General features: G+C 42.8%; 1 protein-coding gene across 11 annotated transcripts in view; it reads right to left on the bottom strand.

The window, feature by feature from the left end:
* Nucleotides 1-23,188, bottom strand: part of LOC143788318 (complement factor H-related protein 3-like) — a 249,585-nt gene that overhangs the window by 63,183 nt on the left and 163,214 nt on the right. For all 11 annotated transcript variants that reach the window (XM_077277890.1, XM_077277889.1, XM_077277888.1 and 8 more), the window contains one exon: nucleotides 19,311-19,490. In XM_077277890.1, the coding sequence (XP_077134005.1) occupies nucleotides 19,311-19,490 (180 nt within the window). The remainder of the gene's footprint in view (nucleotides 1-19,310; nucleotides 19,491-23,188) is intronic.

Below are 23,188 nucleotides of genomic sequence, written 5' to 3' on the forward strand. Positions count from 1 at the left end.
GCCATAAAGGCCAGACTGGTGGAGGGCTGCAGTGATAGTGGACTTTGTGGAACTTTCCTCCATCTCTGGAGCTCAGCCACAGTGATCTTGGGGTTCTTCTTTACCTCTCTCACCAAGGCTCTTCTCCCACAATTGCTCAGTTTGGCTGGATGGCCAGGTCTAGGAAGACTACTGGTGGTCCCAAACTTCTTCCATTTAAGGATTATGGAGGCCACTGTGCTTTTTGGAACCTTGAGTACTGCAAGAAATTCTGTTGTAACCTTGGCCAGATCTGTACCTTGCCATAATTATGTCTCTGAGCTCCTTGGCCAGTTCCTTTAACCTCGCAATTCTCATTTGGTCTGACATGCACTGTGTGCTGTGAGGTCTTATAGACAGATGTGTGCCTTTCCAAATCAAGTCCCATCAGTTTAATTATATACAGCTGGCCTCCAATGAAGGAGTAGAACCATCTCAAGGAGGATCACAAGGAAATGGACAGCACGTGACTTAAATATGAGTGTCTGAGCAAAGGATCTGAATACTTATGACCATGTGATATTTCAGTTTTTCTATTTTATTAAATTTGCAACAATTTCTGAATTTCTGGGGTTTTTTCAGTCAAGATGGGGTACAGAGTGTACAGTAATGTGAAAAAAGGCTTTTGAATTTACAAAATGGCTACAATGAAGCAAAGAGTGAAAAATTTAAAGAGGTCTGAAAACTTTCCGTACCCACTGTACATACAGTGGGGGAAATAATTATTTGACCCCGTGCTGATTTTGTAAGTTTGCCCACTGACAGAAACATGAACTGTCTAAAATTTTAAGGGTAGGTTAATTTTAACATTGAGAGATAGAATATTAAAAATCAAATCCAGAAAATCACATTGTATAAATTATATAAATTTACTTGCATTTTGCAGTGAGAAATAAGTATTTGATCCCCTATCAACCATTAAGATTTCTGGCTCCTTAGACCCCAGTCCAGAGCCTCTCACCTAGCCAAATCAGTTCTCATGCTTCGCACTGACGAGGGCCAACAGCCCAAAACACCGTGTCTGCGAATTGAGATACTGATTTGGCTTTTATCCTAAGTCATATTGCACGACTCGTTAGAGGGTTGATTGTGACTTGTAGGATTGCTACTTCCAACAGGTGGCGCTATAGAGTTAAGTCCTCTTTTTCTCAGAAGAGGAAATTTGCATATTTAATTTCCCAGAGGAGCATTGTATGGCAAATAAGCCTCCTTACCTTGACAAACCAGAGATGGTATGTCACTCTCCATAAAGAGAAACGATACCCCTTCAACCTGGCTCCTACAGAACAGTTAGATGCTCTCTAATCAACTCGTTACCTGCATTAAAGACAGCTGTCTTACATATTCTCCTTTATAAAAGACTCCTATCCACAGACTCAATCAATCAGTCAGACTCTAACCTCTACAACATGGGCAAGACCAAAGAGTTTTATAAGGATGTCAGGGACAAAATCATAGAACTGCACAAAAATGGACGAAATACAAAATGTCAATCGACATCCATCGTTCTGGGGCACCATGCAAAATCTCACCTTATGGGGTATCCTTGATCATGATGAAGGTAAGAGATCAGCTTAAAACTACACTGGGGGAACTTGTTAATGATCTCAAGGCAGCTGGGACCACAGTAACCAAGAAAACCATTGCTAACACATTAAACCGTAAAGCTTTAAAATCCTGCAGTGCCCGCAAGGTCCCCCTGCTCAAGAAGGCACATGTGCAGGACCATCTGAAGTTTGCCAATGAACACCTGGACAATTCTATGAGTGATTGGGAGAAGATGCTGTGGTCAGATGAGAGAAAAATTGAAGTTTTTGGCATTAACTAAACTCGCCGTGTTTGGAGGAAGAGAAATGCTGCCTATGACCCAAAGAGCAACATCCTCACTGTCAAGCATGGAGGTGGAAACATTATGTTTTGGGGGTGTTTCTCTGTTAAGTGCACAGGACTACTTCACTGCATCAATGGGAGAATGGATGCAGCCATGTACAGTAAAATCCTGAGCGACAACCTCCTTCCTTCCTCCAGGATATTAAAAATGGGTTGCGGCTGGGTCTTCCAGCAAGATAATGACCCAAAACATATAGCCAAGGCAACAAAGGTGTGGCTCAAAAAGAAGCACATTAAGGTCACGAAGTGGACTAGCCAGTCCTCAGACCTTAATCCCATAGAAAACTTATGGAGGGAGTTGAAGCTTCGAGTTGCCAAGCGACAGCCTCAAAATCTTAATGATTTAGAGATGTTCTGCAAAGAGGAGTGGATCAAAATTTCTACTGACCTGTGCGCAAACCTCATCATCAACTACAAAAAACGTCTGACTGCTGTGCTTGCCAACAAGGGTTTTGCCACCATGTCTTGTTTGCCCAAGGGATCAAATACTTATTCTCACTGCAAACTGCAAATAAATTTGCATAATTTATACAATGTGATTTTCTGGATTTTATTTTTGATATTCTATCTCTCAATGTAACAATTAACATACCCTTAAATTTATAGACTGTTCATGTCTTTGTCAGTGGGCAAACTTACAAAATCAGCAAGAGATCAAATACTTATTTCCTCTACTGTATTTACAATGTTTGGAAACAGCAGATATGTTATGTGTAGTGAAACTGCTGGCATCTGAAAGATGTCTCCTGATCCACTTTTTCAGTTGCCGCATAGTGCAACCCACATATCGTAAATTGCACAAGGTGCATTCTATAAGGTAAATTACACCTTCTGTGTTGCAATTAATGTAACTTTTAATAGGATAGATAGGTCCTGAGGATTTGGAAGAAAAGGTTGTAGTCTTATTTATGTAAACACAGGTTTTAAATGGGTGTGAACCACATTTATATGATCCTTTGACATCAGCAGCCCCTGAAAACTGGGGACAGAAGTGATTGGGAACTAGGACTGGACAGGTGAAAGATTATTGGATTGATTTTTGTGTTGATGCTCCTCATTGGTATTGAGCTATTAGGATACACCTTATTACATTGTCTACTCCCAGTATAGTGATTGAAATCCTGGCACGGTATAAGCCAGGTGTTTGACTTTTGGATCCCTATACAAGCATGCTTTAAAAAGGGGTAGATCTACCTTTGCAGATGCTATTGCCTTTATTATATCCATGATTGGAGGGATATAATGCCTGATTACTCCTGATAGGGACTGCATGTTCCATTCCTCTAATGAATCAAGGTGTTGAGGAAACGCATCGGGAGGCACACAGGGTCAGTCCAGGGCTGGCTAGTTGACAGGCCTAGCTGTGGACTGCCTTTGTAAGGGCTGGAGTCTCGGGGCGCCATGATCAGCCTAATAACAGTAACTGACAGGGATAGTACTGGGACCCCCTCTGGAGACTGCACAGGAAGAAGTAGGAATACAATATCCGATGAGACTGTTCCCCATTTTTCTGCAATTTCCATTGTATATGTGGCAAAAAGCCAGTTGCTGTATCTGCATGCTATGTTAGGCAAGTTCTAGTTTAGCCCCTTTTGACTAAAGTCATAAATATTTTCTTCTAAACAGTGATTTGGGCCCTTTGCTTGTATTCAGTACATGATTTTTCATATGGTGTGACAAATGTCATAAATATTTATTTCCAAACAGGGAGTTGAACAATCTGTTATATGTTAATTGTATTGTGTGTTGGTATCACTGTTTGGTGTTTGCACATAATTTTATAGAGGTGTTGAACCTCTTTTTTAGGAAATGACTAGTAAAAGTTAAGTTTTAAAACAGCACTCTTGCTAATTTTTCCCTTTTCTTTGTAGGCCTCATTCCATTTTTGGCAAACAGTAGAATGATGTGCTTTACCAAAAATGCTCTATTTTGGTCTCATCTGTCCACAAAACGCTTTCTTAGAAGGATTTTGGGGACTCGTGTACATTTTGACAGACTAGCTTTTTTGTCTCTGTGTCAGCAATGGGGTTCTCTTGGGTCTCCTACCAGAGCGGTTCATTTAATTCAAATGTTGATGGATAGTTTGAGCTGACACTGAGGCACCCTGAGCCTGCAGAACAGCTTGAATTTCTTTGGATCTTGATTGGGTGTTCTTATACACCATCAAGACTATCCTGCGTTGCAACCTTTCCTCAATTTTTGTCTGCTGTCCATGTTGGGTGAAATTAGCTATAGCGCCATGAGTTGTAAACTTCTTGATTATTGTCACAGTTTCACCTTTCGCTGTGGCCTAGAGATGTTGTGAGTGACAGCTTAGCCACCCTATGGGATATGGAGTGTGCTGGACTTTCACTATTGTGAGTTACATTCCAGTAGTCCAATTTGATGGTGGGTTGTGCTGTGGTGTGCTGTCAGCATTTTGATTGACAGCCCTGTTGCCTAATCTGACCTAGCCTGCGGTCTTTCCTCCCTGTGCCTCCCATTTTTAATTATTTGCTAGTTATTTAGCTGGCTAGCTATGCGCAGACCATTGCCAGCTGTAGCTTTCTTTTGTTTGGTGTGTGCTTTACTGTGTCTAAATCCCTGATCTTGTTGCCGGACCTAGGATTTGACGTGACTATTCTTGTGTATTATCCCTATTGCTCTTGACACTCTGACCTCAAATATGTGACCCCGAACTTGTCCTCTGACCATCCGATCATCTTATCCCTTTATCTTGTACCCTCCTTGACGATTTCTTTGTCTTGCTCATCTGCTGCACTACAAGCCCTTCTGGTATCTGACCACGGAACTCCTGACTATCCCGTCTCACGGCCTGTTCATGAGTAGTGACTCTGCATCACAATTATGTTGCGAACTGTGGACAAATGAACATCAAGATCTCTGGAGATGGACTTGTAACCTTGAGATTGTGGATACTTTTCAACAATTTTGGTTCTCAAGTCCTCAGACAGTTCTCTTCTATTGATGAGTGAGTATACTCGTTGCTCGGGTTCTCCCGAGCACGCTCAGGTGGTCTCCAAGTATTTGTGGCTGCTCGGAGATTTAGTTTTCATTGCTGCAGCTGAATGATTTATGGCTACTAGACAGCTTGATTACATGTGGGGATTCCCTAGCAACCCCCACATGTACTCAGGCTGGCTAGTAGCTGTAAATCATGCAGTGTGTCAACAAAAACTAAATCTCCGAGCAGTCACAAATACTCGGAGACCACCCGAGCATGCTCGGGAAAACCAAAGCAACGAGAATACTCGCTCATCACTATTCCCTTCTCCTCTTTCTGTTCTCCATGCTTAGTGTGGCACACATGGACACAAAATGCAAAGATTGAGCCAACTACTCCCCCTTTTATTTGGTTTCAGGTGTCATTTTTATCTTTTTTTGTCCACACCTGTTACGTGCCATAGGTGAGTTTGAATGACTATCACATGCTTGAAACAAAGTTCATTGCCCACAGCACTTTTTAGGGGTTTTGAAATTATATCCAGTTTGCCCTTTTTCTCTGCTTTTTTTGGTTTCTTCCAATACACACAAAGGAAATAAACGCGTGTATAACAAAACATGTACAATTGCAATAATTTTCTGGGAGAAACCCAGAATGAATGGAAACAAAGCACTGGAGAGTTCCGACCTGGCCAACAATGAGTGTGGATCTAAATCCCATTGAACACCTGTGGAGAGAGCTTAAAATTGCTGTTGGGAGAAGGAACTCTTAAAATAAGAGAGATTTGAAGCAGTTTGCAAAAGAAGAGTGGTCCAAAATATCAGTTGAGAGGTCTAAGATGCTTGTTGATGCTATGAGAAGCGATTGATAGCAGTTATTTATTCCAATGGGTGTGGAAACAAATATTAAATTGATTGTGTCAACAATGTTTGTCTGGTCTGTTTTGGGGGTTTTGTATGAAATTATGTCTAATATGCCTTTTTTTCTATTTTTTTTGTATTTTTTTTGTATTGTTCCAGTACACAAAGAAAATAAACATGTGTATATAACAAAACATGTCTAATTGCAATCATTTTCTTGAATAAGCACTTCATTTTCTGGAACAATTTCAAGTGCGCCAACACTTTCAGCCATGACTGTAACAATGTGACATATACTGTATTTTAACCCCTTAACGACCGCCGATACGCCTTTTAACGGCGGCAGTTAAGGGTACTTAAACCACAGCGCCGTTAATTAATGGCGCAGTGGAAAAAGTGAATAGCGCCCCCCCCAGAGTTGGATTTTCTCTGGGGTCTCGGTTGCCGGGGGTAGCCCAGACCCCAGAGAACATGATTCGGGGCTTATTTACTGACCTCCGGGTTGCGATCACCGGTAATTAACCGTTTACCGGCGGTCGCAAAACCCCCCCAAAAAAAGCCATTTCCCATTTAATTTCTCTGTCCTCCGATGTGATCGCACATCAGAGGACAGAGAAATGGGGTCCCCGATCGCCCCCTGATACTCACCTGTCTCCCCCGGTGCTCCTCGTGGCTCCCGATGGGCGACGCCATCTTGTTCCGGCCAAAAAATGGCAGGTGCATGTACAGTGCGCCCGCCGGCCGGCACCCTGAAGATCTTTGGGGTCTCGGCTGCCGGGGGTAGTGTTGTGTATCCGCTTTTTGGGCTCCCCTGGTGGTTGCTGGTGGTACTGGTGACTTGTTTGCACTTTGCTTCTTCTGTTCACCTGCTTCCATCAGTGTTTGGGAGTTTCCTATTTAGCCTTGCTCTCCAGTCATTTCCTTGCCGGTCATCATTGTAACCAGAGCCTTCGGTTGCATGTTCCTGCTACTAGTCTGCTGATCAGCTAAGTGGACTTTGTCCTTTTGTTTTGTACCTTTTGTCCAGTTTGCAGTTTTTGTAATTCTCTGTAGCTGGAAGCTCTTGCGGGCTGAAATTGCCACTCCTGTGTCATGAGTTGACACAGGAGTCTTAAAGTAATTTCAGGATGGTTTTTGAAAGGGTTTTCAGTTGACCGTGAAGTCCTCTTTTGTATCCTTCTGCTATCTAGTGAGTGGACCTCTCTTTGCTAAATCTACTTTCATACTGTGTATGTCTTTTCCTCTTAATTCACCGTTATTACATGTGAGGGGCTGCTATCATCTTTTGGGGTATTTCCCTAGAGGTAAGCCAGGTCTGTTTCTTCCTCTACCAGGCGTAGTTAGTCCTCCGGCTGGCGCGTGGCATATAGGAAGCCGTAGGTATGCTCCCTGGCTACTGTTAGTTGTGTGGTAGATTTAGCTCACGGTCAACTCGAGTTTCCATCACCCGAGAGCTCGTTCGTTACTTATGTGTTTTTTACGTTTCCTTGCCATTGGGAACCATGACAGTATGACCGGCCCACAAAGTGTTAATTGTTTGGGCTGAAGCAGGAGAAAAAGAAGTGTTGAAGGGAAATTTTTTTTTTTTTTTTCTTTCCCTCAGAGTTTTGCTGCCTAGCCCTTAATTGCTGTCTAGCTGCTTCTTACCTCCTCTTAACCCTTGAATGGCTCTGACCTTAGCTGTTTAACATGGATGTCCAGAGTTTGGCTGCAGGTTTAAATAATCTTGCTACGAAGGTTCAAAATTTGCAAGATTTTGTTATACATGCTCCTATTTCTGAACCTAAAATCCCTACACCAGAGGTGTTTTCCGGAGATAGATCTCGGTTTTTGAATTTCAAATATAATTGTAAATTATTCCTTTCTCTCAGACCTCACTCCTCAGGAGATTCTGTCCAGCAGGTTAAGATTGTAATCTCTTTGCTGCGTGGTGACCCTCAAAATTGGGCATTTTCATTGGCACCAGGGGATCCTGCGTTGCTCAATGTGGATGCGTTTTTCCTGGCTTTAGGGTTGCTTTATGAGGAACCTAATTTGGAGATTCAAGCTGAAAAAGCTTTGATAGCCCTATCTCAAGGGCAAGATGAAGCGGAGATATACTGCCAAAAATTTCGTAGGTGGTCTGTGCTTACTCAGTGGAATGAGTGCGCCTTAGCGGCAAATTTCAGAGAGGGCCTTTCTGATGCCGTTAAAGATGTTATGGTCGGGTTCCCTGCGCCTACAGGTCTGAATGAGTCCATGACAATGGCAATTCAGATTGATCGGCGTTTGCGGGAGCGCAAACCCGTGCACCATTTGGCGGTATCTTCTGAAGAGACGCCAGAGAAAATGCAATGTGACAGAGTTATGTCCAGAAGCGAGCGGCAGAATTATAGGCGTAAAAATGGGTTATGCTTCTATTGTGGTGATTCTGCTCATGTTATATCGGCATGCTCTAAGCGTACTAGGAAGGTTGACAAGTCCATTTCAATTGGCACTTTACAGTCCAAATTTATTTTGTCTGTAACCTTGATTTGTTCATTATCAGTTATTACCGTGGATGCCTATGTGGACTCGGGCGCCGCTCTGAGTCTTATGGACTGGTCCTTTGCCAGGCGCTGTGGGTTTGATTTAGAGCCTCTGGAAGTCCCTATACCTCTGAAGGGTATTGATTCTACACCTTTGGCTTGTAATAAACCACAGTTCTGGACGCAAGTGACTATGCGTATGACTCCAGACCATCAGGAGGTGATTCGCTTCTTTGTGTTGTACAATTTACATGATGTTTTGGTGCTTGGATTACCATGGTTACAGTCTCATAACCCAGTCCTTGACTGGAAGGCTATGTCTGTGTTAAGCTGGGGATGTCGGGGGGCTCATGGGGACACTCCTATGGTGTCCATTTCGTCATCTATTCCATCTGAGATTCCGGCATTTTTGTCTGATTATCGTGATATTTTTGAAGAGCCTAAGATTGGTTCACTCCCTCCTCACAGGGATTGTGATTGCGCCATAGATCTGATTCCTGGCAGTAAATTTCCAAAGGGTCGTTTGTTTAACCTATCTGTACCTGAACATGCTGCTATGCGCGAGTATATTAAGGAGTCCCTGGAAAAGGGACATATTCGTCCTTCTTCATCACCTTTAGGAGCCGGTTTTTTCTTTGTCTCTAAAAAGGATGGCTCTCTGAGGCCTTGTATTGATTATCGTCTCCTGAATAAAATTACAGTCAAATATCAGTATCCGTTGCCTTTGCTGACTGATTTGTTTGCTCGCATACGGGGGGCTAAGTGGTTCTCTAAGATTGATCTTCGTGGGGCGTATAATTTGGTGCGAATTAGGCAGGGGGATGAGTGGAAGACCGCATTTAATACGCCTGAGGGCCATTTTGAGTATTTGGTAATGCCTTTCGGCCTTTCTAATGCACCTTCTGTCTTTCAGTCCTTAATGCATGATATTTTCCGGGAATATTTGGATAAATTTATGATTGTGTACTTGGATGATATTTTGATTTTTTCTGATGACTGGGAGTCTCATGTTCAGCAGGTCAGGAGGGTTTTTCAGGTTTTGCGGGAGAATTCTTTGTGTGTAAAGGGTTCAAAGTGTGTTTTTGGGGTTCAAAAAATTTCATTTTTGGGGTATATTTTTTCCCCTTCTTCTATTGAGATGGACCCTGTCAAGGTTCGGGCTATTTACGACTGGACGCAGCCTACTTCTCTGAAGAGTCTCCAGAAATTCTTGGGCTTTGCTAATTTTTATCGTCGATTTATAGCTGGTTTTTCTGGCGTTGCTAAACCTCTCACGGATTTGACTAAAAAGGGTGCTGATGTTGCCAATTGGTCCCCTGCTGCCGTGGAGGCCTTTCGGGAGCTTAAGCGCCACTTTTTGTCTGCCCCTGTGTTGCGCCAGCCTGATGTTTCTCTTCCCTTTCAGGTTGAGGTTGATGCTTCCGAGATCGGAGCGGGGGCGGTTTTGTCGCAGAAAAGTTCCGACTGCTCAGTGATGAGACCTTGTGCGTTCTTTTCGCGAAAATTTTCGGCCGCCGAGCGAAACTATGATGTTGGTAATTGGGAGCTTTTGGCCATGAAGTGGGCATTTGAGGAGTGGCGTCATTGGCTTGAGGGTGCCAGACATCAGGTGGTAGTTTTGACTGATCACAAGAATTTAATTTATTTGGAGTCTGCCAGGCGCCTGAATCCTAGACAGGCACGTTGGTCGTTGTTCTTTTCCCGGTTTAATTTTGTGTTCTCGTACTTACCGGGTTCTAGGAATGTGAAAGCAGATGCTCTTTCTAGGAGTTTTGAGCCTGACTCTCCTGGGAATTCTGAACCTGCTGGTGTCCTTAAGGATGGAGTGGTTTTGTCTGCTGTCTCTCCAGATTTGCGACGTGCTTTGCAAGAATTTCAGGCGGATAGACCTGATCGTTGTCTGTCTGGTAGACTGTTTGTTCCTGACGAGTGGACCACTAGAGTCATCTCGGAAGTTCATTCTTCTACTCTGGCAGGTCATCCGGGAATTTTTGGCACCAGAGAATTGGTGGCTAGATCCTTCTGGTGGCCTTCCCTGTCTCGAGATGTGCGTGTTTTTGTGCAGTCTTGCGATGTGTGTGCTCGGGCCAAGCCTTGTTGTTCTAGGGCTAGTGGGTTGTTGTTGCCCTTGCCGATTCCGAAGAGGCCTTGGACGCACATCTCTATGGACTTTATCTCGGATCTCCCTGTTTCTCAGAAGATGTCTGTCATCTGGGTGGTGTGTGACCGTTTTTCTAAAATGGTTCATTTGGTGCCATTGCCTAAGTTGCCTTCCTCATCTGAGTTGGTCCCTCTGTTTTTTCAAAATGTGGTTCGCTTGCATGGTATTCCGGAAAACATCGTTTCTGACAGGGGTACCCAGTTCGTGTCTAGATTTTGGCGGGCAGTCTGTGCCAGGTTGGGCATTGATTTGTCCTTTTCGTCTGCATTCCATCCTCAGACCAATGGTCAGACGGAGCGAACTAATCAAACTTTGGAGACTTATTTGAGGTGTTTTGTGTCTGCGGATCAGGATGATTGGGTTGCCTTTCTGCCGTTGGCGGAGTTTGCTCTTAATAATCGGGCTAGTTCTGCCACTTTGGTTTCTCCTTTCTTTTGCAATTCAGGGTTTCATCCGCGTTTTTCATCTGGTCAGGTTGAATCTTCGGATTGTCCTGGAGTGGATGCGGTGGTGGATCGGTTGCATCGGATTTGGGGACAAGTGGTGGATAATTTGGAATTGTCCCAGGAGAGGACTCAGCAGTGTGCTAACCGTCGTCGTCGTGTTGGTCCCCACCTTCGCGTTGGGGACTTGGTGTGGTTGTCTTCCCGTTTTGTCCCTATGAGAGTTTCTTCTCCCAAATTTAAGCCTCGGTTCATCGGTCCTTATAGGATTTTGGAGATTCTTAACCCTGTTTCCTTTCGTTTGGACCTCCCGGCATCTTTCGCTATCCATAATGTGTTCCATCGGTCGTTGTTGCGGAGATATGAGGTACCGGTGGTTCCTTCTACTGAACCTCCTGCTCCTGTGCTGGTGGAGGGTGAATTGGAGTACGTCGTGGAGAAGATCTTGGACTCCCGTATTTCCAGGCGGAGACTTCAATATCTGGTTAAATGGAAAGGCTATGGTCAGGAAGATAATTCTTGGGTAACTGCCTCTGATGTTCATGCCTCGGATTTGGTTAGTGCCTTTCATAGGGCTCATCCAGATCGCCCTGGCGGTTCTTGTGAGGGTTCGGTGCCCCCTCCTTAAGGGGAGGGTACTGTTGTGTATCCGCTTTTTGGGCTCCCCTGGTGGTTGCTGGTGGTACTGGTGACTTGTTTGCACTTTGCTTCTTCTGTTCACCTGCTTCCATCAGTGTTTGGGAGTTTCCTATTTAGCCTTGCTCTCCAGTCATTTCCTTGCCGGTCATCATTGTAACCAGAGCCTTCGGTTGCATGTTCCTGCTACTAGTCTGCTGATCAGCTAAGTGGACTTTGTCCTTTTGTTTTGTACCTTTTGTCCAGTTTGCAGTTTTTGTAATTCTCTGTAGCTGGAAGCTCTTGCGGGCTGAAATTGCCACTCCTGTGTCATGAGTTGACACAGGAGTCTTAAAGTAATTTCAGGATGGTTTTTGAAAGGGTTTTCAGTTGACCGTGAAGTCCTCTTTTGTATCCTTCTGCTATCTAGTGAGTGGACCTCTCTTTGCTAAATCTACTTTCATACTGTGTATGTCTTTTCCTCTTAATTCACCGTTATTACATGTGAGGGGCTGCTATCATCTTTTGGGGTATTTCCCTAGAGGTAAGCCAGGTCTGTTTCTTCCTCTACCAGGCGTAGTTAGTCCTCCGGCTGGCGCGTGGCATATAGGAAGCCGTAGGTATGCTCCCTGGCTACTGTTAGTTGTGTGGTAGATTTAGCTCACGGTCAACTCGAGTTTCCATCACCCGAGAGCTCGTTCGTTACTTATGTGTTTTTTACGTTTCCTTGCCATTGGGAACCATGACAGGGTAGCCCCCAAAGAACATGATTGGGGTCGGTTTTTACCGGCGGCCGCAAAAAAAAAAAAAGCAATGTGTCATTCTCTGTCCTCTGATGTGATCGCACATCAGAGGACAGAGAAATCGGGGGATTCGGGGACCCTATTATACTTACCGGTGTCCCTGAGTTCTCCTGCGTCCCCTCCTGCCCGCCGGCTTCTTCATTTGGAAGGAAAATGGCGGGCGCATGCGCAGTGCACCCGCCATGATCTGCTGGCCAGCAGCTAGAGGAGTTGGGGCTAAATTTAGGGTTAGAGTTAAGATTAGGGTTGGGGCTAAATTTAGGGATAAGGTTGGGGCTAAATTTAGGGTTAGGGCTAGGGTTAGGGCTAGGGTTAGGCTTCTTTCACACTTGCGTCGGTACGGGGCCGTCGCAATGCATCGGCCCGACATACCGACGCACGTTGTGAAAATTATGCACAACAGTTTTTTAATGCATCCACTGCCCAGTCTATGTAATGGGGGGAGGGGGCGGAGTTACAGCCGCGCATGCGTGGTCGGAAATGGCAGACATGATGTACAAAAAAGATACATTGAACGTTTTTTGTGACGACGGTCCGCCAAAACACAATGGATTCAGTGCACGACAGACGCAACGTGTGGCCATCCGTCGCGATCCATCGGCAATACAAGTCTGTGGCCAAAAAACGCGGGCACATTTGCATGATCCGTTTTTTGCCCAAAACGACGGATTGCGACGGATGCCACACAACGCAAGTGTGAAAGTAGCCTTAGGGCTGGGGTTAGGGTTGGGGCTAAAGTTAGGGCTAGGGATAGAGTTGGGCTAGGGTTAGGGCTAGGGTTGGGGCTAAAGTTAGGGCTAGGGTTAGGGTTGGGGCTAAACTTAGGCTTAGGGCTAGGGTTAGGGCTAAAGTTAGGGCTAGGGTTTGGGCTAAAGTTAGGTCTAGGGTTGAAGCTAAAGTTAGGGTTAGAGTTGGGATTAGGGTTAGGGTTTGGATTAGGGTTGGTATTAGGGTTAGGGTTGGCATTAGGTTTACGTTTGGGATTAGGGTTAGGTTTGGGATAAGGGTTAAGGTTAGGGTTGGGATTAAGGTTAGGGGTGTATTGGGATTAGGGTTAGGTTTGAGGTTAGGGTTGAGATTAGGATTAGGGGTGTGTTGGATATAGGGTTTTGATTAGGGTTATGGTTAGGGTTGAGATTAGGGTTGTTTTGGGGTTAGGGTTGTGATTATCATTAGGGTTGTGATTAGGATTATGGATCGGGCTGGGATTAGGGTTAGGGGTGTGTTGGGGTTAGGGTTTGAGTTAGAATTGAGGTATTTCCACTGTTTAGGTACATCAGGGAGTCTCCAAACACGAAAGCCAATTTTGCGCTCAAAAAGTCAAATGGTGCTCCCTCCCTTCTGAGCTCTGCCATGCGCCCAAACAGTGGTTTACCCCCACATATGGGGCATCAGCGTACTCGGGATAAATTGTACAGCAACTTTTGAGGTCCAATTTCTTCTGTTACCCTTTTGAAAATGAAAACTTGGGGGCTAAAAAAATCTTTTTTTGTGGAAAAAATAATATTTTTTATTTTCACAACTCTGCATTATAAACTTCTGTGAAGCACTTGGGCATTCAAAGTTCTCACCATTCAAAGTTCTCACCACACATCTAGATAAGTTCCTTGGGGGGTCTAGTTTCCAAAATAGGGTCACTTGGGGGGTTTCTACTGTTTAGGCACATCAGGGGCTCTGCAAACGCAACATAATGCCTGCAGACAATTCTATCAAAGTCTGCATTCCAAAACGGCGCTTCTTCCCTTCCGAGCTCTGCCATGCACCCAAACAGTGGTCCCCCCACATATGGGGTATCAGCCTACTCAGCATAATTTGCAAAATACATTTGGGGGTCCAATTTCTCCTGTTACACTTGTGAAAGTAAAAATTTGGGGGTGAAAAGATAATTTTTGTGGAAAAAATATGATTTTTGGATTTTCATGGCTCTACATTATAAACTTCTGTGAAGCAGTTGGGGGTACATAGTGCTCACAACACATCTAGATAAGCTCTTTTGGGGTCTAGTTTACAAAATGGGGTCACTTGTGGGGGGTTTCTACTGCTTAGGTACATCAGGAGCTCTGCAAATTCAACATGACGCCCGCAGACCATCCCATCAAAGTCTGCATTCCAAGCGGTGCTCATTTCCTTCCGAGCCCCGATGGGTGCCCAAACAGTGCCCCCCCACACATGGGGTATCAGCATACTCAGTACAAACTGATCAACAGATTTTTTGGGGTCCAATGTCTCCTGCTACCCTTGAGAAATTAACAAATTGCAGGCTAAAAAATCATTTTTGAGGGAAAAAATAGGATTTTTTATTTTCACGGCTCTACTTTATATATTTCTGTGAAGCACTTGGGGGTTTAAAGTGCTCACCACACATCTAGATACATTTCTTAAGGGGTCTAGTTTCCAAAATGGGGTCACTTGTGGGGAGTTTCTACTGTTTAGGCTTATCAGGGGCTCTCCAAACGCGACATGGCGTCTGATCTCAATTTCAGCCAATTCTTCTTCTCTTCCAAGCTCTGCGGTGTGCCCAAACAGAGGTTTACCCCCACATATGGGGTATCAATGTACTCAGGAGAAATTGCACAACAACTTTTTTGGTCTCATTTCTCCTGTTACCCTTGTGAAAATAAAAATTTGGGGGCCAAAACATCATTTTTGTAGAAAAAATGCGATTTTTTTATTTTCACGGCTCTACGTTATAAACTTCCATGAAGTACCTGGGGGTTTAAAGTGCTCACCACACATCAAGATAAGTTCCTTAAGGGGTCTAGTTTCCAAAATGGTGTCACTTGTGGGAGGTTTCCACTGTTTAGGCACATCAGGGGCTCTACAAACGCGACATGGCGTCCGATCTCAATTCCAGCCAATTCTACATTGAAAAATTAAAACGGCACTCCTTCTCTTCCAAGCTCTGCGGTGCGCCCAAACAGTGGGTTAGCCCCACATATGGGGTATCGACGTACTCAGGAGAAATTGCTCAACAACTTTTGTGGTCTAATTTCTCCTGTTACCCTTGTGAAAATAAGAATTTGTGGGCGAAAAGATCATTTTTGTGTAAACAAATGCGATTTTGTATTTTCATGGCTCTACGTTATAAACGTCTGTGAAGCACTTCGGGGTTCAAAGTGCTCACCACACATCTAGATAAGTTCCTTAAGGGGTCTAGTTTCCAAAATGGTGTCACTTGTGGAGCGTTTCCACTGTTTAGGCACATCAGGGGCTCTCTAAACGTGACATGGCATCCGATCTCAATTCCAGACAATTCTGCATTGAAAATGTCAAACGGCGCTCCTTCTCTTCCAAGCTCTACAGTGCGCCCAAACAGTGGTTTACCCCCACATATGGGGTATCGGCGTATTCAGGAGAAATTGCACAGCAATATTTATGGTTAAATTTCTGTTTTTACACTTGTGAAAATTTAAAAAAATGGTTCTGAATAAAATATTTGCAAAAAAAAGTTAAATGTTCATTTTTTCCTTCCACATTGTTTCAGTTCCTGTGAAGCACGTAAAGGGTTAATAAACTTATTGAATGTGGTTTTGAGCACCGTGAGGGGTGCAGTTTTTAGAATGGTGTCACACTTGGTTATTTTCTATCATATAGACCCCTCAAAATGACTTCAAATGTGATGTGGTCCCTTAAAAAAAAATGGTGTTGTAAAAATGAGAAATTGCATGTCAACTTTTAACCCTTATAACTCCCTAACAAAAAAAATGTGTTTCCAAAATTGTGCTGATGTAAAGTAGACATGTCGGAAATGTTACTTATTAACTATTTTTTGTGACATATCTCTCTGATTTAAGGGCATAAAAATAAAGCGTTCCAGAGTTATAACCTCATAAAGTGACAGTGGTCAGAATTGTAAAAATTGGCTCGGTCATTAAGTACCAAATTGGCTCTGTCACTAAGGGGTTAAGGAACTGGTTAAGGGAAGAAGGAAAGCGCAATATGGTGTTATCCAAATTAAGGTAGTGATAAGAGGCAGTTTTGCTCACCTGCTGGGGTTGTGTGAGACACAACAATTAAACGGTATTAAACAGGGTTCAAGCTGCTGTAGCTCCGCTGATTGGCATATCCAACACAGTAATGCAAGTAGTTTGGAGATAGCGGTTGTTCTAATCTAGGAGTGAGAATCAGGCAAAAATATTCGAAGTACAGTATACGCTACGCATTTTAAAATATTCAAATTTTCTTTGTCTCTGTGGTTTTTCTGAAGAAGCAGTTGGAAAACTCTGAAACGCATAGAGAATAAACCACAACCACACTACCAATATTTTTGGCTGATTCTGACTCCTTGATCAGATACACACGAGCAGCGCAGGGTTACAACTAACACATCTGTAGGTTACTCTCATTGCTTCAGTTTCCATCACATAGGCAGACAGGGTTGCATTGTTGTTGCAATACAGCTGAGCTCAGACAACTGCAAACAATGTGTTTGCAAGAAGACAATTTTTATTTCTCCTGTTCTGTGTTAGTTATGTGTCTCATATTGGTAACTTCCACTTTAATTTAAAATAAGCTCTGGAGACAAAGTTATCTTCTATGTAACATCCTCCCCATAGCCTGAAAGAGGTCATCTACATATAAGAGAAAAGTGGATTTCTCTGGAACAAGACATCAGATCACAGATATCAATGCATGATTTTATTCAGCTTCTTATGACCTACAGTATATGCCCATATAGATAGCTTAGGAAGATTGATCCGTCTGACAGATGCCCTTTAACTGACTCTGAAAAGTCAAACATTGTTACAATTCTTAAAGATGGCTGCAGCATTCTTAAAATTCCTAAGATATTGGGGCATAATCATGGAACCACCAAAAGTTTTATTGCAAAGTCAACAGGGTGGCAACAACCATGTTGAGAAAAAAAAACACACATTAACTGCCAAAAAATTGAGAAGAATGAAATGGGAGGAACCAAGGAACCAATACCCTCCAGTGCTGTCATAATAAAAAACTGCAACCTTCCTGGAGGACCCAAAAGTACAACGTGCTCAGTGATAAGAGATATGGTCAATGTAAGGGAGGCTGAATCCCGATAACCGCTGAACTAGACACAGAGATTGAAATGTTAAGCCTGGGCCAAGAAATACAGTATGGGAAAACTGATTTTTCGAAGACTTTACGGACTGATGAGATAAAAATGACTATTGACAGACCAGATGGATGAGTCCAGTTCTGCATCAGTAACAAGCTTAGACCCCCACTTTGAATCAGGCACCGGCAAGGTGGAGGTAAGGTACTGCTGTAGTCTGGTTATTTAAAATAAGCTAGTTGGAGTTTTCTGGGTTGAACTGGAGCTAAAAATCAACTCTCAAAGTAACAGACAGTCTTTATAAGACTCTTTCTTCAAGTAGAAGTAAAAAGTCTGCATCTTTCAAAAAGTTATGATTATTATGCAGAACAATGCTCCATCTCATGAATCATAGTCTCCTGTGCTTGGCTGCCAGGAAAGGTCTTAAAGATGAAAGAATAATTGTGGGCCCTTCTTCAACAGAAAATTTACCGTGAAGGTAAACATTACACCTCTCTACTTTGCCTGCCAGGCTGTGGTTGGTTGCCCAAAAAGTTGATCATCAATTAAGAAACTGACAGACTTCACGGTGAAAGGCTTATGACTGTTATTGAATGGCATCTATATTGGTGACTGATATTTTTTAAAAATGTATTTTTGTACATTTTGAGTTGTTTGGTTATTATTCTGTCTGTAACAGATAAAAATAATTAAAGGGCCACTGTCACCCCCCTCCAGCTGTTATAAACTAAAAGAGCCACCTTGTGCAGCAGTAATGCTGCATTCTAACAAGGTGGCTCTTTTAGTTTTAGGTTCAAGTATACCCAAAATAAAGCGTTTTGATACTTAGCCACAATACCTGTCTCTAGCCAGGGAGGCGGGTCCTCACTCCTCAGCTTGAAACGCTACTCTGCCGTCACTCCAATCTTCAGGGGCTTTCGGCGCCACCCCCTCAGCGCTGTTTACGTTTCAAAACCGGCGCCTGCGCTGTGTACTACTGTGCTGCGCAGGCGCAGTAAGCTCTGGCCGTCTGACGTCCCAACCAGGCTTGCAGACTGCGCAGCACAGTAGTACACAGCGCAGGCGCCGGTTTTGAAGCGTAAACAGCGCTGAGGGGGTGGCGCCAAAAGCCCCTGAAGATTGGAGTGACGGCAGAGTAGCGGTTGAAGCTGGGGAGTGAGGACCCGCCTCCCTGGCTAAAGACAGGTATTGTGGCTAAGTATCAAAACGCTTTATTTTGGGTATACTTGAACCTAAAACTAAAAGAGCCACCTTGTTAGAATGCAGCATTACTGCTGCACAAGGTGGCTCTTTTAGTTTATAACGGCTGGAGGGGGTGACAGTGGCCCTTTAAGATGAAAATGTTTACATTTTCATTTATTTTCAGAATAATTCATAATAATTCTGCAAGCTAATAATTGCCCTATAATTATGCTCGCATAGATATTATCCTAAGAGAGAGAAAACCTCATTTTTGCATTGTTAAATATGTAGGTTTGTTAACCTTTTGGATTCACCGATAGAACTTTACTTGTTCAATAATAAAATTAATCATCAAAAATACAAATTGCCTCATAATTGTGCACAAAGTGTAGATCTGCAGGTGAATAGTTCCATTTAGGATATAATTGGCATATTCTATCCACTTTGTATTTTTATGTAGCATTGCTTGCTAATAAATACGTACAAATATTATTTCCCATATGTCCGAGTGTCAAGATCCTAGCAACACAAAAAGTTATACCAACCTGGTTCGATACATCTCATGAACAATTGGTACCATGGTTGAATAACCTCATTGGTGGGTTGGGTAACATTTTCAGCTTTTTGCTTTAGTTATTTTAACTATGCATAAAATTTTAACTAAATAATTGTTTACGCTGAAAATCCCCATTGCTTAAAAAGTAAATTGAAAGAGAAAAATAATAAATTGTGGAGGTGCACAATGTTATTTATCCTTTTTGATAAAATATCAAATACTAATTAGCATAAATTACTTGTTTTACCACTTACCATGAATGCTATCAGTATAGAAAACAAATCACTGCATGTACATACCAAGACAAGCAGGTGGTTTGCCCCATTTTCCATCTTGACATTGGATCATTTCTTGGCCGTAAACGGCAAAGTACGGTTGACACTTGTATGTCACTGATGAACCAGAATCATAAGTGTTATTCACAGGTTCTGTGATGTGTCCATAGAGTATTTGTGGAGGTCTGCCACATGGTTTCATTGCTGAAATAAATGGAAAGCATAACATTTGCTAGATTTAAGAACAAAATGGAAGTAGATGCCAGTTAAACAGGAGTAGAATCAAGCTGTCATTTAACAATTTTTGCCAGTCTTGGGCCACATTTTCAGGCTGTTGGTGGTCCCCTCCATCCCTCTAACCCCGAATGCTTTTGTAAATTGCTGAAAGCAGCTTGAATTTTTTTGCCACAAAACAGATATATGCAAACAATGCAAATCACTTAATAATTCTCAATGTTCTATTAACTTTCAGATCTTTGATAGGTCTCGTAGTAGACCATGGACTGAGCAGATTACTGTTGACTTATCACAGCACAGTGACATATTTATATACAAGACATAATTACTACTATAATAATCTATAATATACTACATGTAAGAAAAGATATAACATAATTAGAGCATCTCTAATTCATTTTTATCTTCATCCACTTACCTAATAGAGTATATTTTTAAGCCTAATACTATGAAGACTTGCACTCAGCCAGCTTTTATCTTTTGAGCCAGTGTAATGCACTTTTGGTAGAAATGTGTTTCTTTCAATACACTGTAGCTTTATGATAGATATTGTGATAAATTGGTTAATTATCCAGTGTAAAGCTGGATTAATTGGGATGATTTAGTTATTAAGAAATCATCGACATGTTATAAAAGTTCAGATTGGGATGGTTGCTTGAATCATATGACAAAAACAGCATTTATATCAATAACACACAGCGGGCATATAGATAAAGCCCAAAGAAGGGTACACAAGTGCTTCTCACAAAATTAGAATATCATCAAAAAGTTAATTTATTTCAGTTCTTCAATACAAAAAGTGAAACTCATATATTATATAGCGTCAATACAAACAGAGCGATCTATTTCAAGTGTTTATTTCTGTTAATGTTGATGATTATAGCTTGCAGCCAATGAAAACCCAAAAGTCATTATCTCAGTAAATTAGAATGCTTTATAACATCAGCTTGAAAAATGATTTTAAAATCCAAAATGTTGGCCTACTGAAATGTATGTTCAGTAAATGCACTCAATACTTGGTCTGGGCTAGTTTGGTATCAATTACTGCATCAATGCGGCATGGCATAGAGGCGATCAGGCGATCACTGCTGAGGTGTTATGGAAGCCCAGGTTGCTTGATAGCAGCCTTCAGCTCATCTTCATTGTTGGGTCTTGTGTCTCTCATCTTCCTCTTGACAATACCTCGCACCTCCGTCTCCAAAACTTCTCTCGTGCTGCGCCACCTCTCTGGAATGCACTTCCCCAGATAATCAGACTGATACCTAGCCCCAACCTATTCAAGTGCGCCTTGAAAACTGGTATGGGCTGGTATCATCAAAGATGAACTTGTGGGACCTTTTCGGGTTGAGGATGGAGTGAAGCTCCGGTCTGGACCAAGGGAACCCAGTAGATGTAGTGTATATGGACTTTTCAAAAGCTTTTGATACGGTGCCACACAAAAGGTTGATACATAAAATGAGAATAATGGGGATAGGGGAAAATATGTGCAAGTGGGTTGAGAGTTGGCTCAGGGATAGGAAACAAAGGGTGGTTATTAATGGAGCACACTCGGACTGGGTCCGGTTAGTAGTGGGGTACCACAGGGGTCAGTATTGGGCCCTCTTCTTTTTAACATATTTATTAATGACCTTGTAGGGGGCATTCAGAGTAGAATTTCAATATTTGCAGATGACACTAAACTCTGCAGGGTAATCAATACAGGGGAGGACAATTTTATATTACAGACTGATTTATGTAAACTAGAAGCTTGGGCTGATAAATGGCAAATGAGCTTTAATGGGGATAAATGTAAGGTCATGCACTTGGGTAGAAGTAATAAGATGTATAACTATGTGCTTAATTCTAAAACTCTGGGCAAAACCGTCAATGAAAAAGACCTGGGTGTATGGGTGGATGACAAACTCATATTCAGTGGCCAGTGTCAGGCAGCTGCTACAAAGGCAAATAAAATAATGGGATGCATTAAAAGAGGCATAGATGCTCATGAGGAGAACATAATTTTACCTCTATACAAGTCACTAGTGCGACCACACTTAGAATACTGTGCACAGTTCTGGTCTCCGGTGTATAAGAAAGACATAGCTGAACTGGAGCGGGTGCAGAGAAGAGCAACCAAGGTTATTAGAGGACTGGGGGGTCTGCAATACCAAGATAGGTTATTACACTTGGGGCTATTTAGTTTGGAAAAACGAAGACTAAGGGGTGATCTTATGTTAATGTATAAATATATGAGGGGACAGTACAAAGACCTTTCTGCTGATCTTTTTAATCATAGATCGGTGACAGGGACAAGGGGGCATCCTCTACGTCTGGAGGAAAAAAGGTTTAAGCATAATAACAGACGCGGATTCTTTACTGTAAGAGCAGTGAGACTATGGAACTCTCTGCCGTATGATGTTGTAATGAGTGACTCATTGCTTCAATTTAAGAGGGGACTGGATACCTTTCTGGAAAAGTATAATATTACAGGGTATATATATTAGATTCCTTGATAAGGCGTTGATCCAGGGAACTAGTCTGATTGCCGTATGTGGGGTCGGGAAGGAATTTTCTTCCCCATGATGGAGCTTACTCTTACCACAGGGTTTTTTTTTGCCTTCCCCTGGATCAACATGTTAGGGCATGTTAGGCTATGGGTTGAACTAGATGGACTTAAAGTCTTCCTTCAACCTTAATAACTATGTAACTATGTAAGCTCAACTCCGAGACCTACTGCCAGTTTCTGGAAGACAACTTCTTCAAGCAGTGTTACAGGAAGAAATCTGTATCATTCAAGAAAAACATGATTTTCATGCAGAACAATGCTCCATCACATGCCTCCAACTACTCCACAGCGTGGCTGGCCAGTAAAGGTCTCACAGAAGAAAAAATAATGACATGGCCCCCTTGTTCACCTGATCTGAACCCCATAGAGAACCTGTGGTCCCTCATAAAATGTGAGATCTACAGGGAGGGAAAACAGTCCACCTCTCGGAACAGTGTCTGGGAGGCTGTGGTGGCTGCTGCACGCAATGTTGATCGTAAACAGATCAAGCAACTGACAGAATCTATGGATGGAAGGCTGTTAAGTGTCATCATAAAGAAAGGTGGCTATATTGGTCACTAATTTTTTGGGGTTTTGTTTTCACATGTGTGAGGCAGTGACCCCTGTTACAGCTAGGGGGCACTGTATGTGCACTCCAGAATGTGCATGGAGGCGTAGTGAGGCCATGAGGGCATACTACAGACTCAGGTGTGGCTGTAATTAGAATAGTGAAGCAGTGACTGATTAAAAAGCCCTGCAGTAGTGGGGGAGGTGTGTCAGTGTGTTCTTAGAAGCAGACAGGGCAGTTGTCTGCAGAGCTCTCTCTGTGTGGAGCTACACAGAGGCTAAAGGAACCAGAGAGACTGACACCCTGCGTCTTGGGCTGTCTTACATGTACCCGGCTGCACTCTAGAGGATAAAGAGTGGAGTGCGCTTAGTGAGTACAGAGACTTGTTACCGGCGTGCGGTCACCCAGGGAAACTGGACAGAGGGAAGTTTGGCCTGTGTATTGACTGCGTCATATAGCCATGCATTATTAATGGACTGTATGAAGAAGCCGTATACTATATTGACTGTGTGAAGTAACACAATAAAAGAACGTTTTGTTTGAACTTGTTTGGGTCACTGCCATTTCACTATG

This window comes from Ranitomeya variabilis, chromosome 8 (genome assembly GCF_051348905.1).
Source record: "Ranitomeya variabilis isolate aRanVar5 chromosome 8, aRanVar5.hap1, whole genome shotgun sequence".
Lineage (NCBI taxonomy): Eukaryota > Metazoa > Chordata > Amphibia > Anura > Dendrobatidae > Ranitomeya > Ranitomeya variabilis.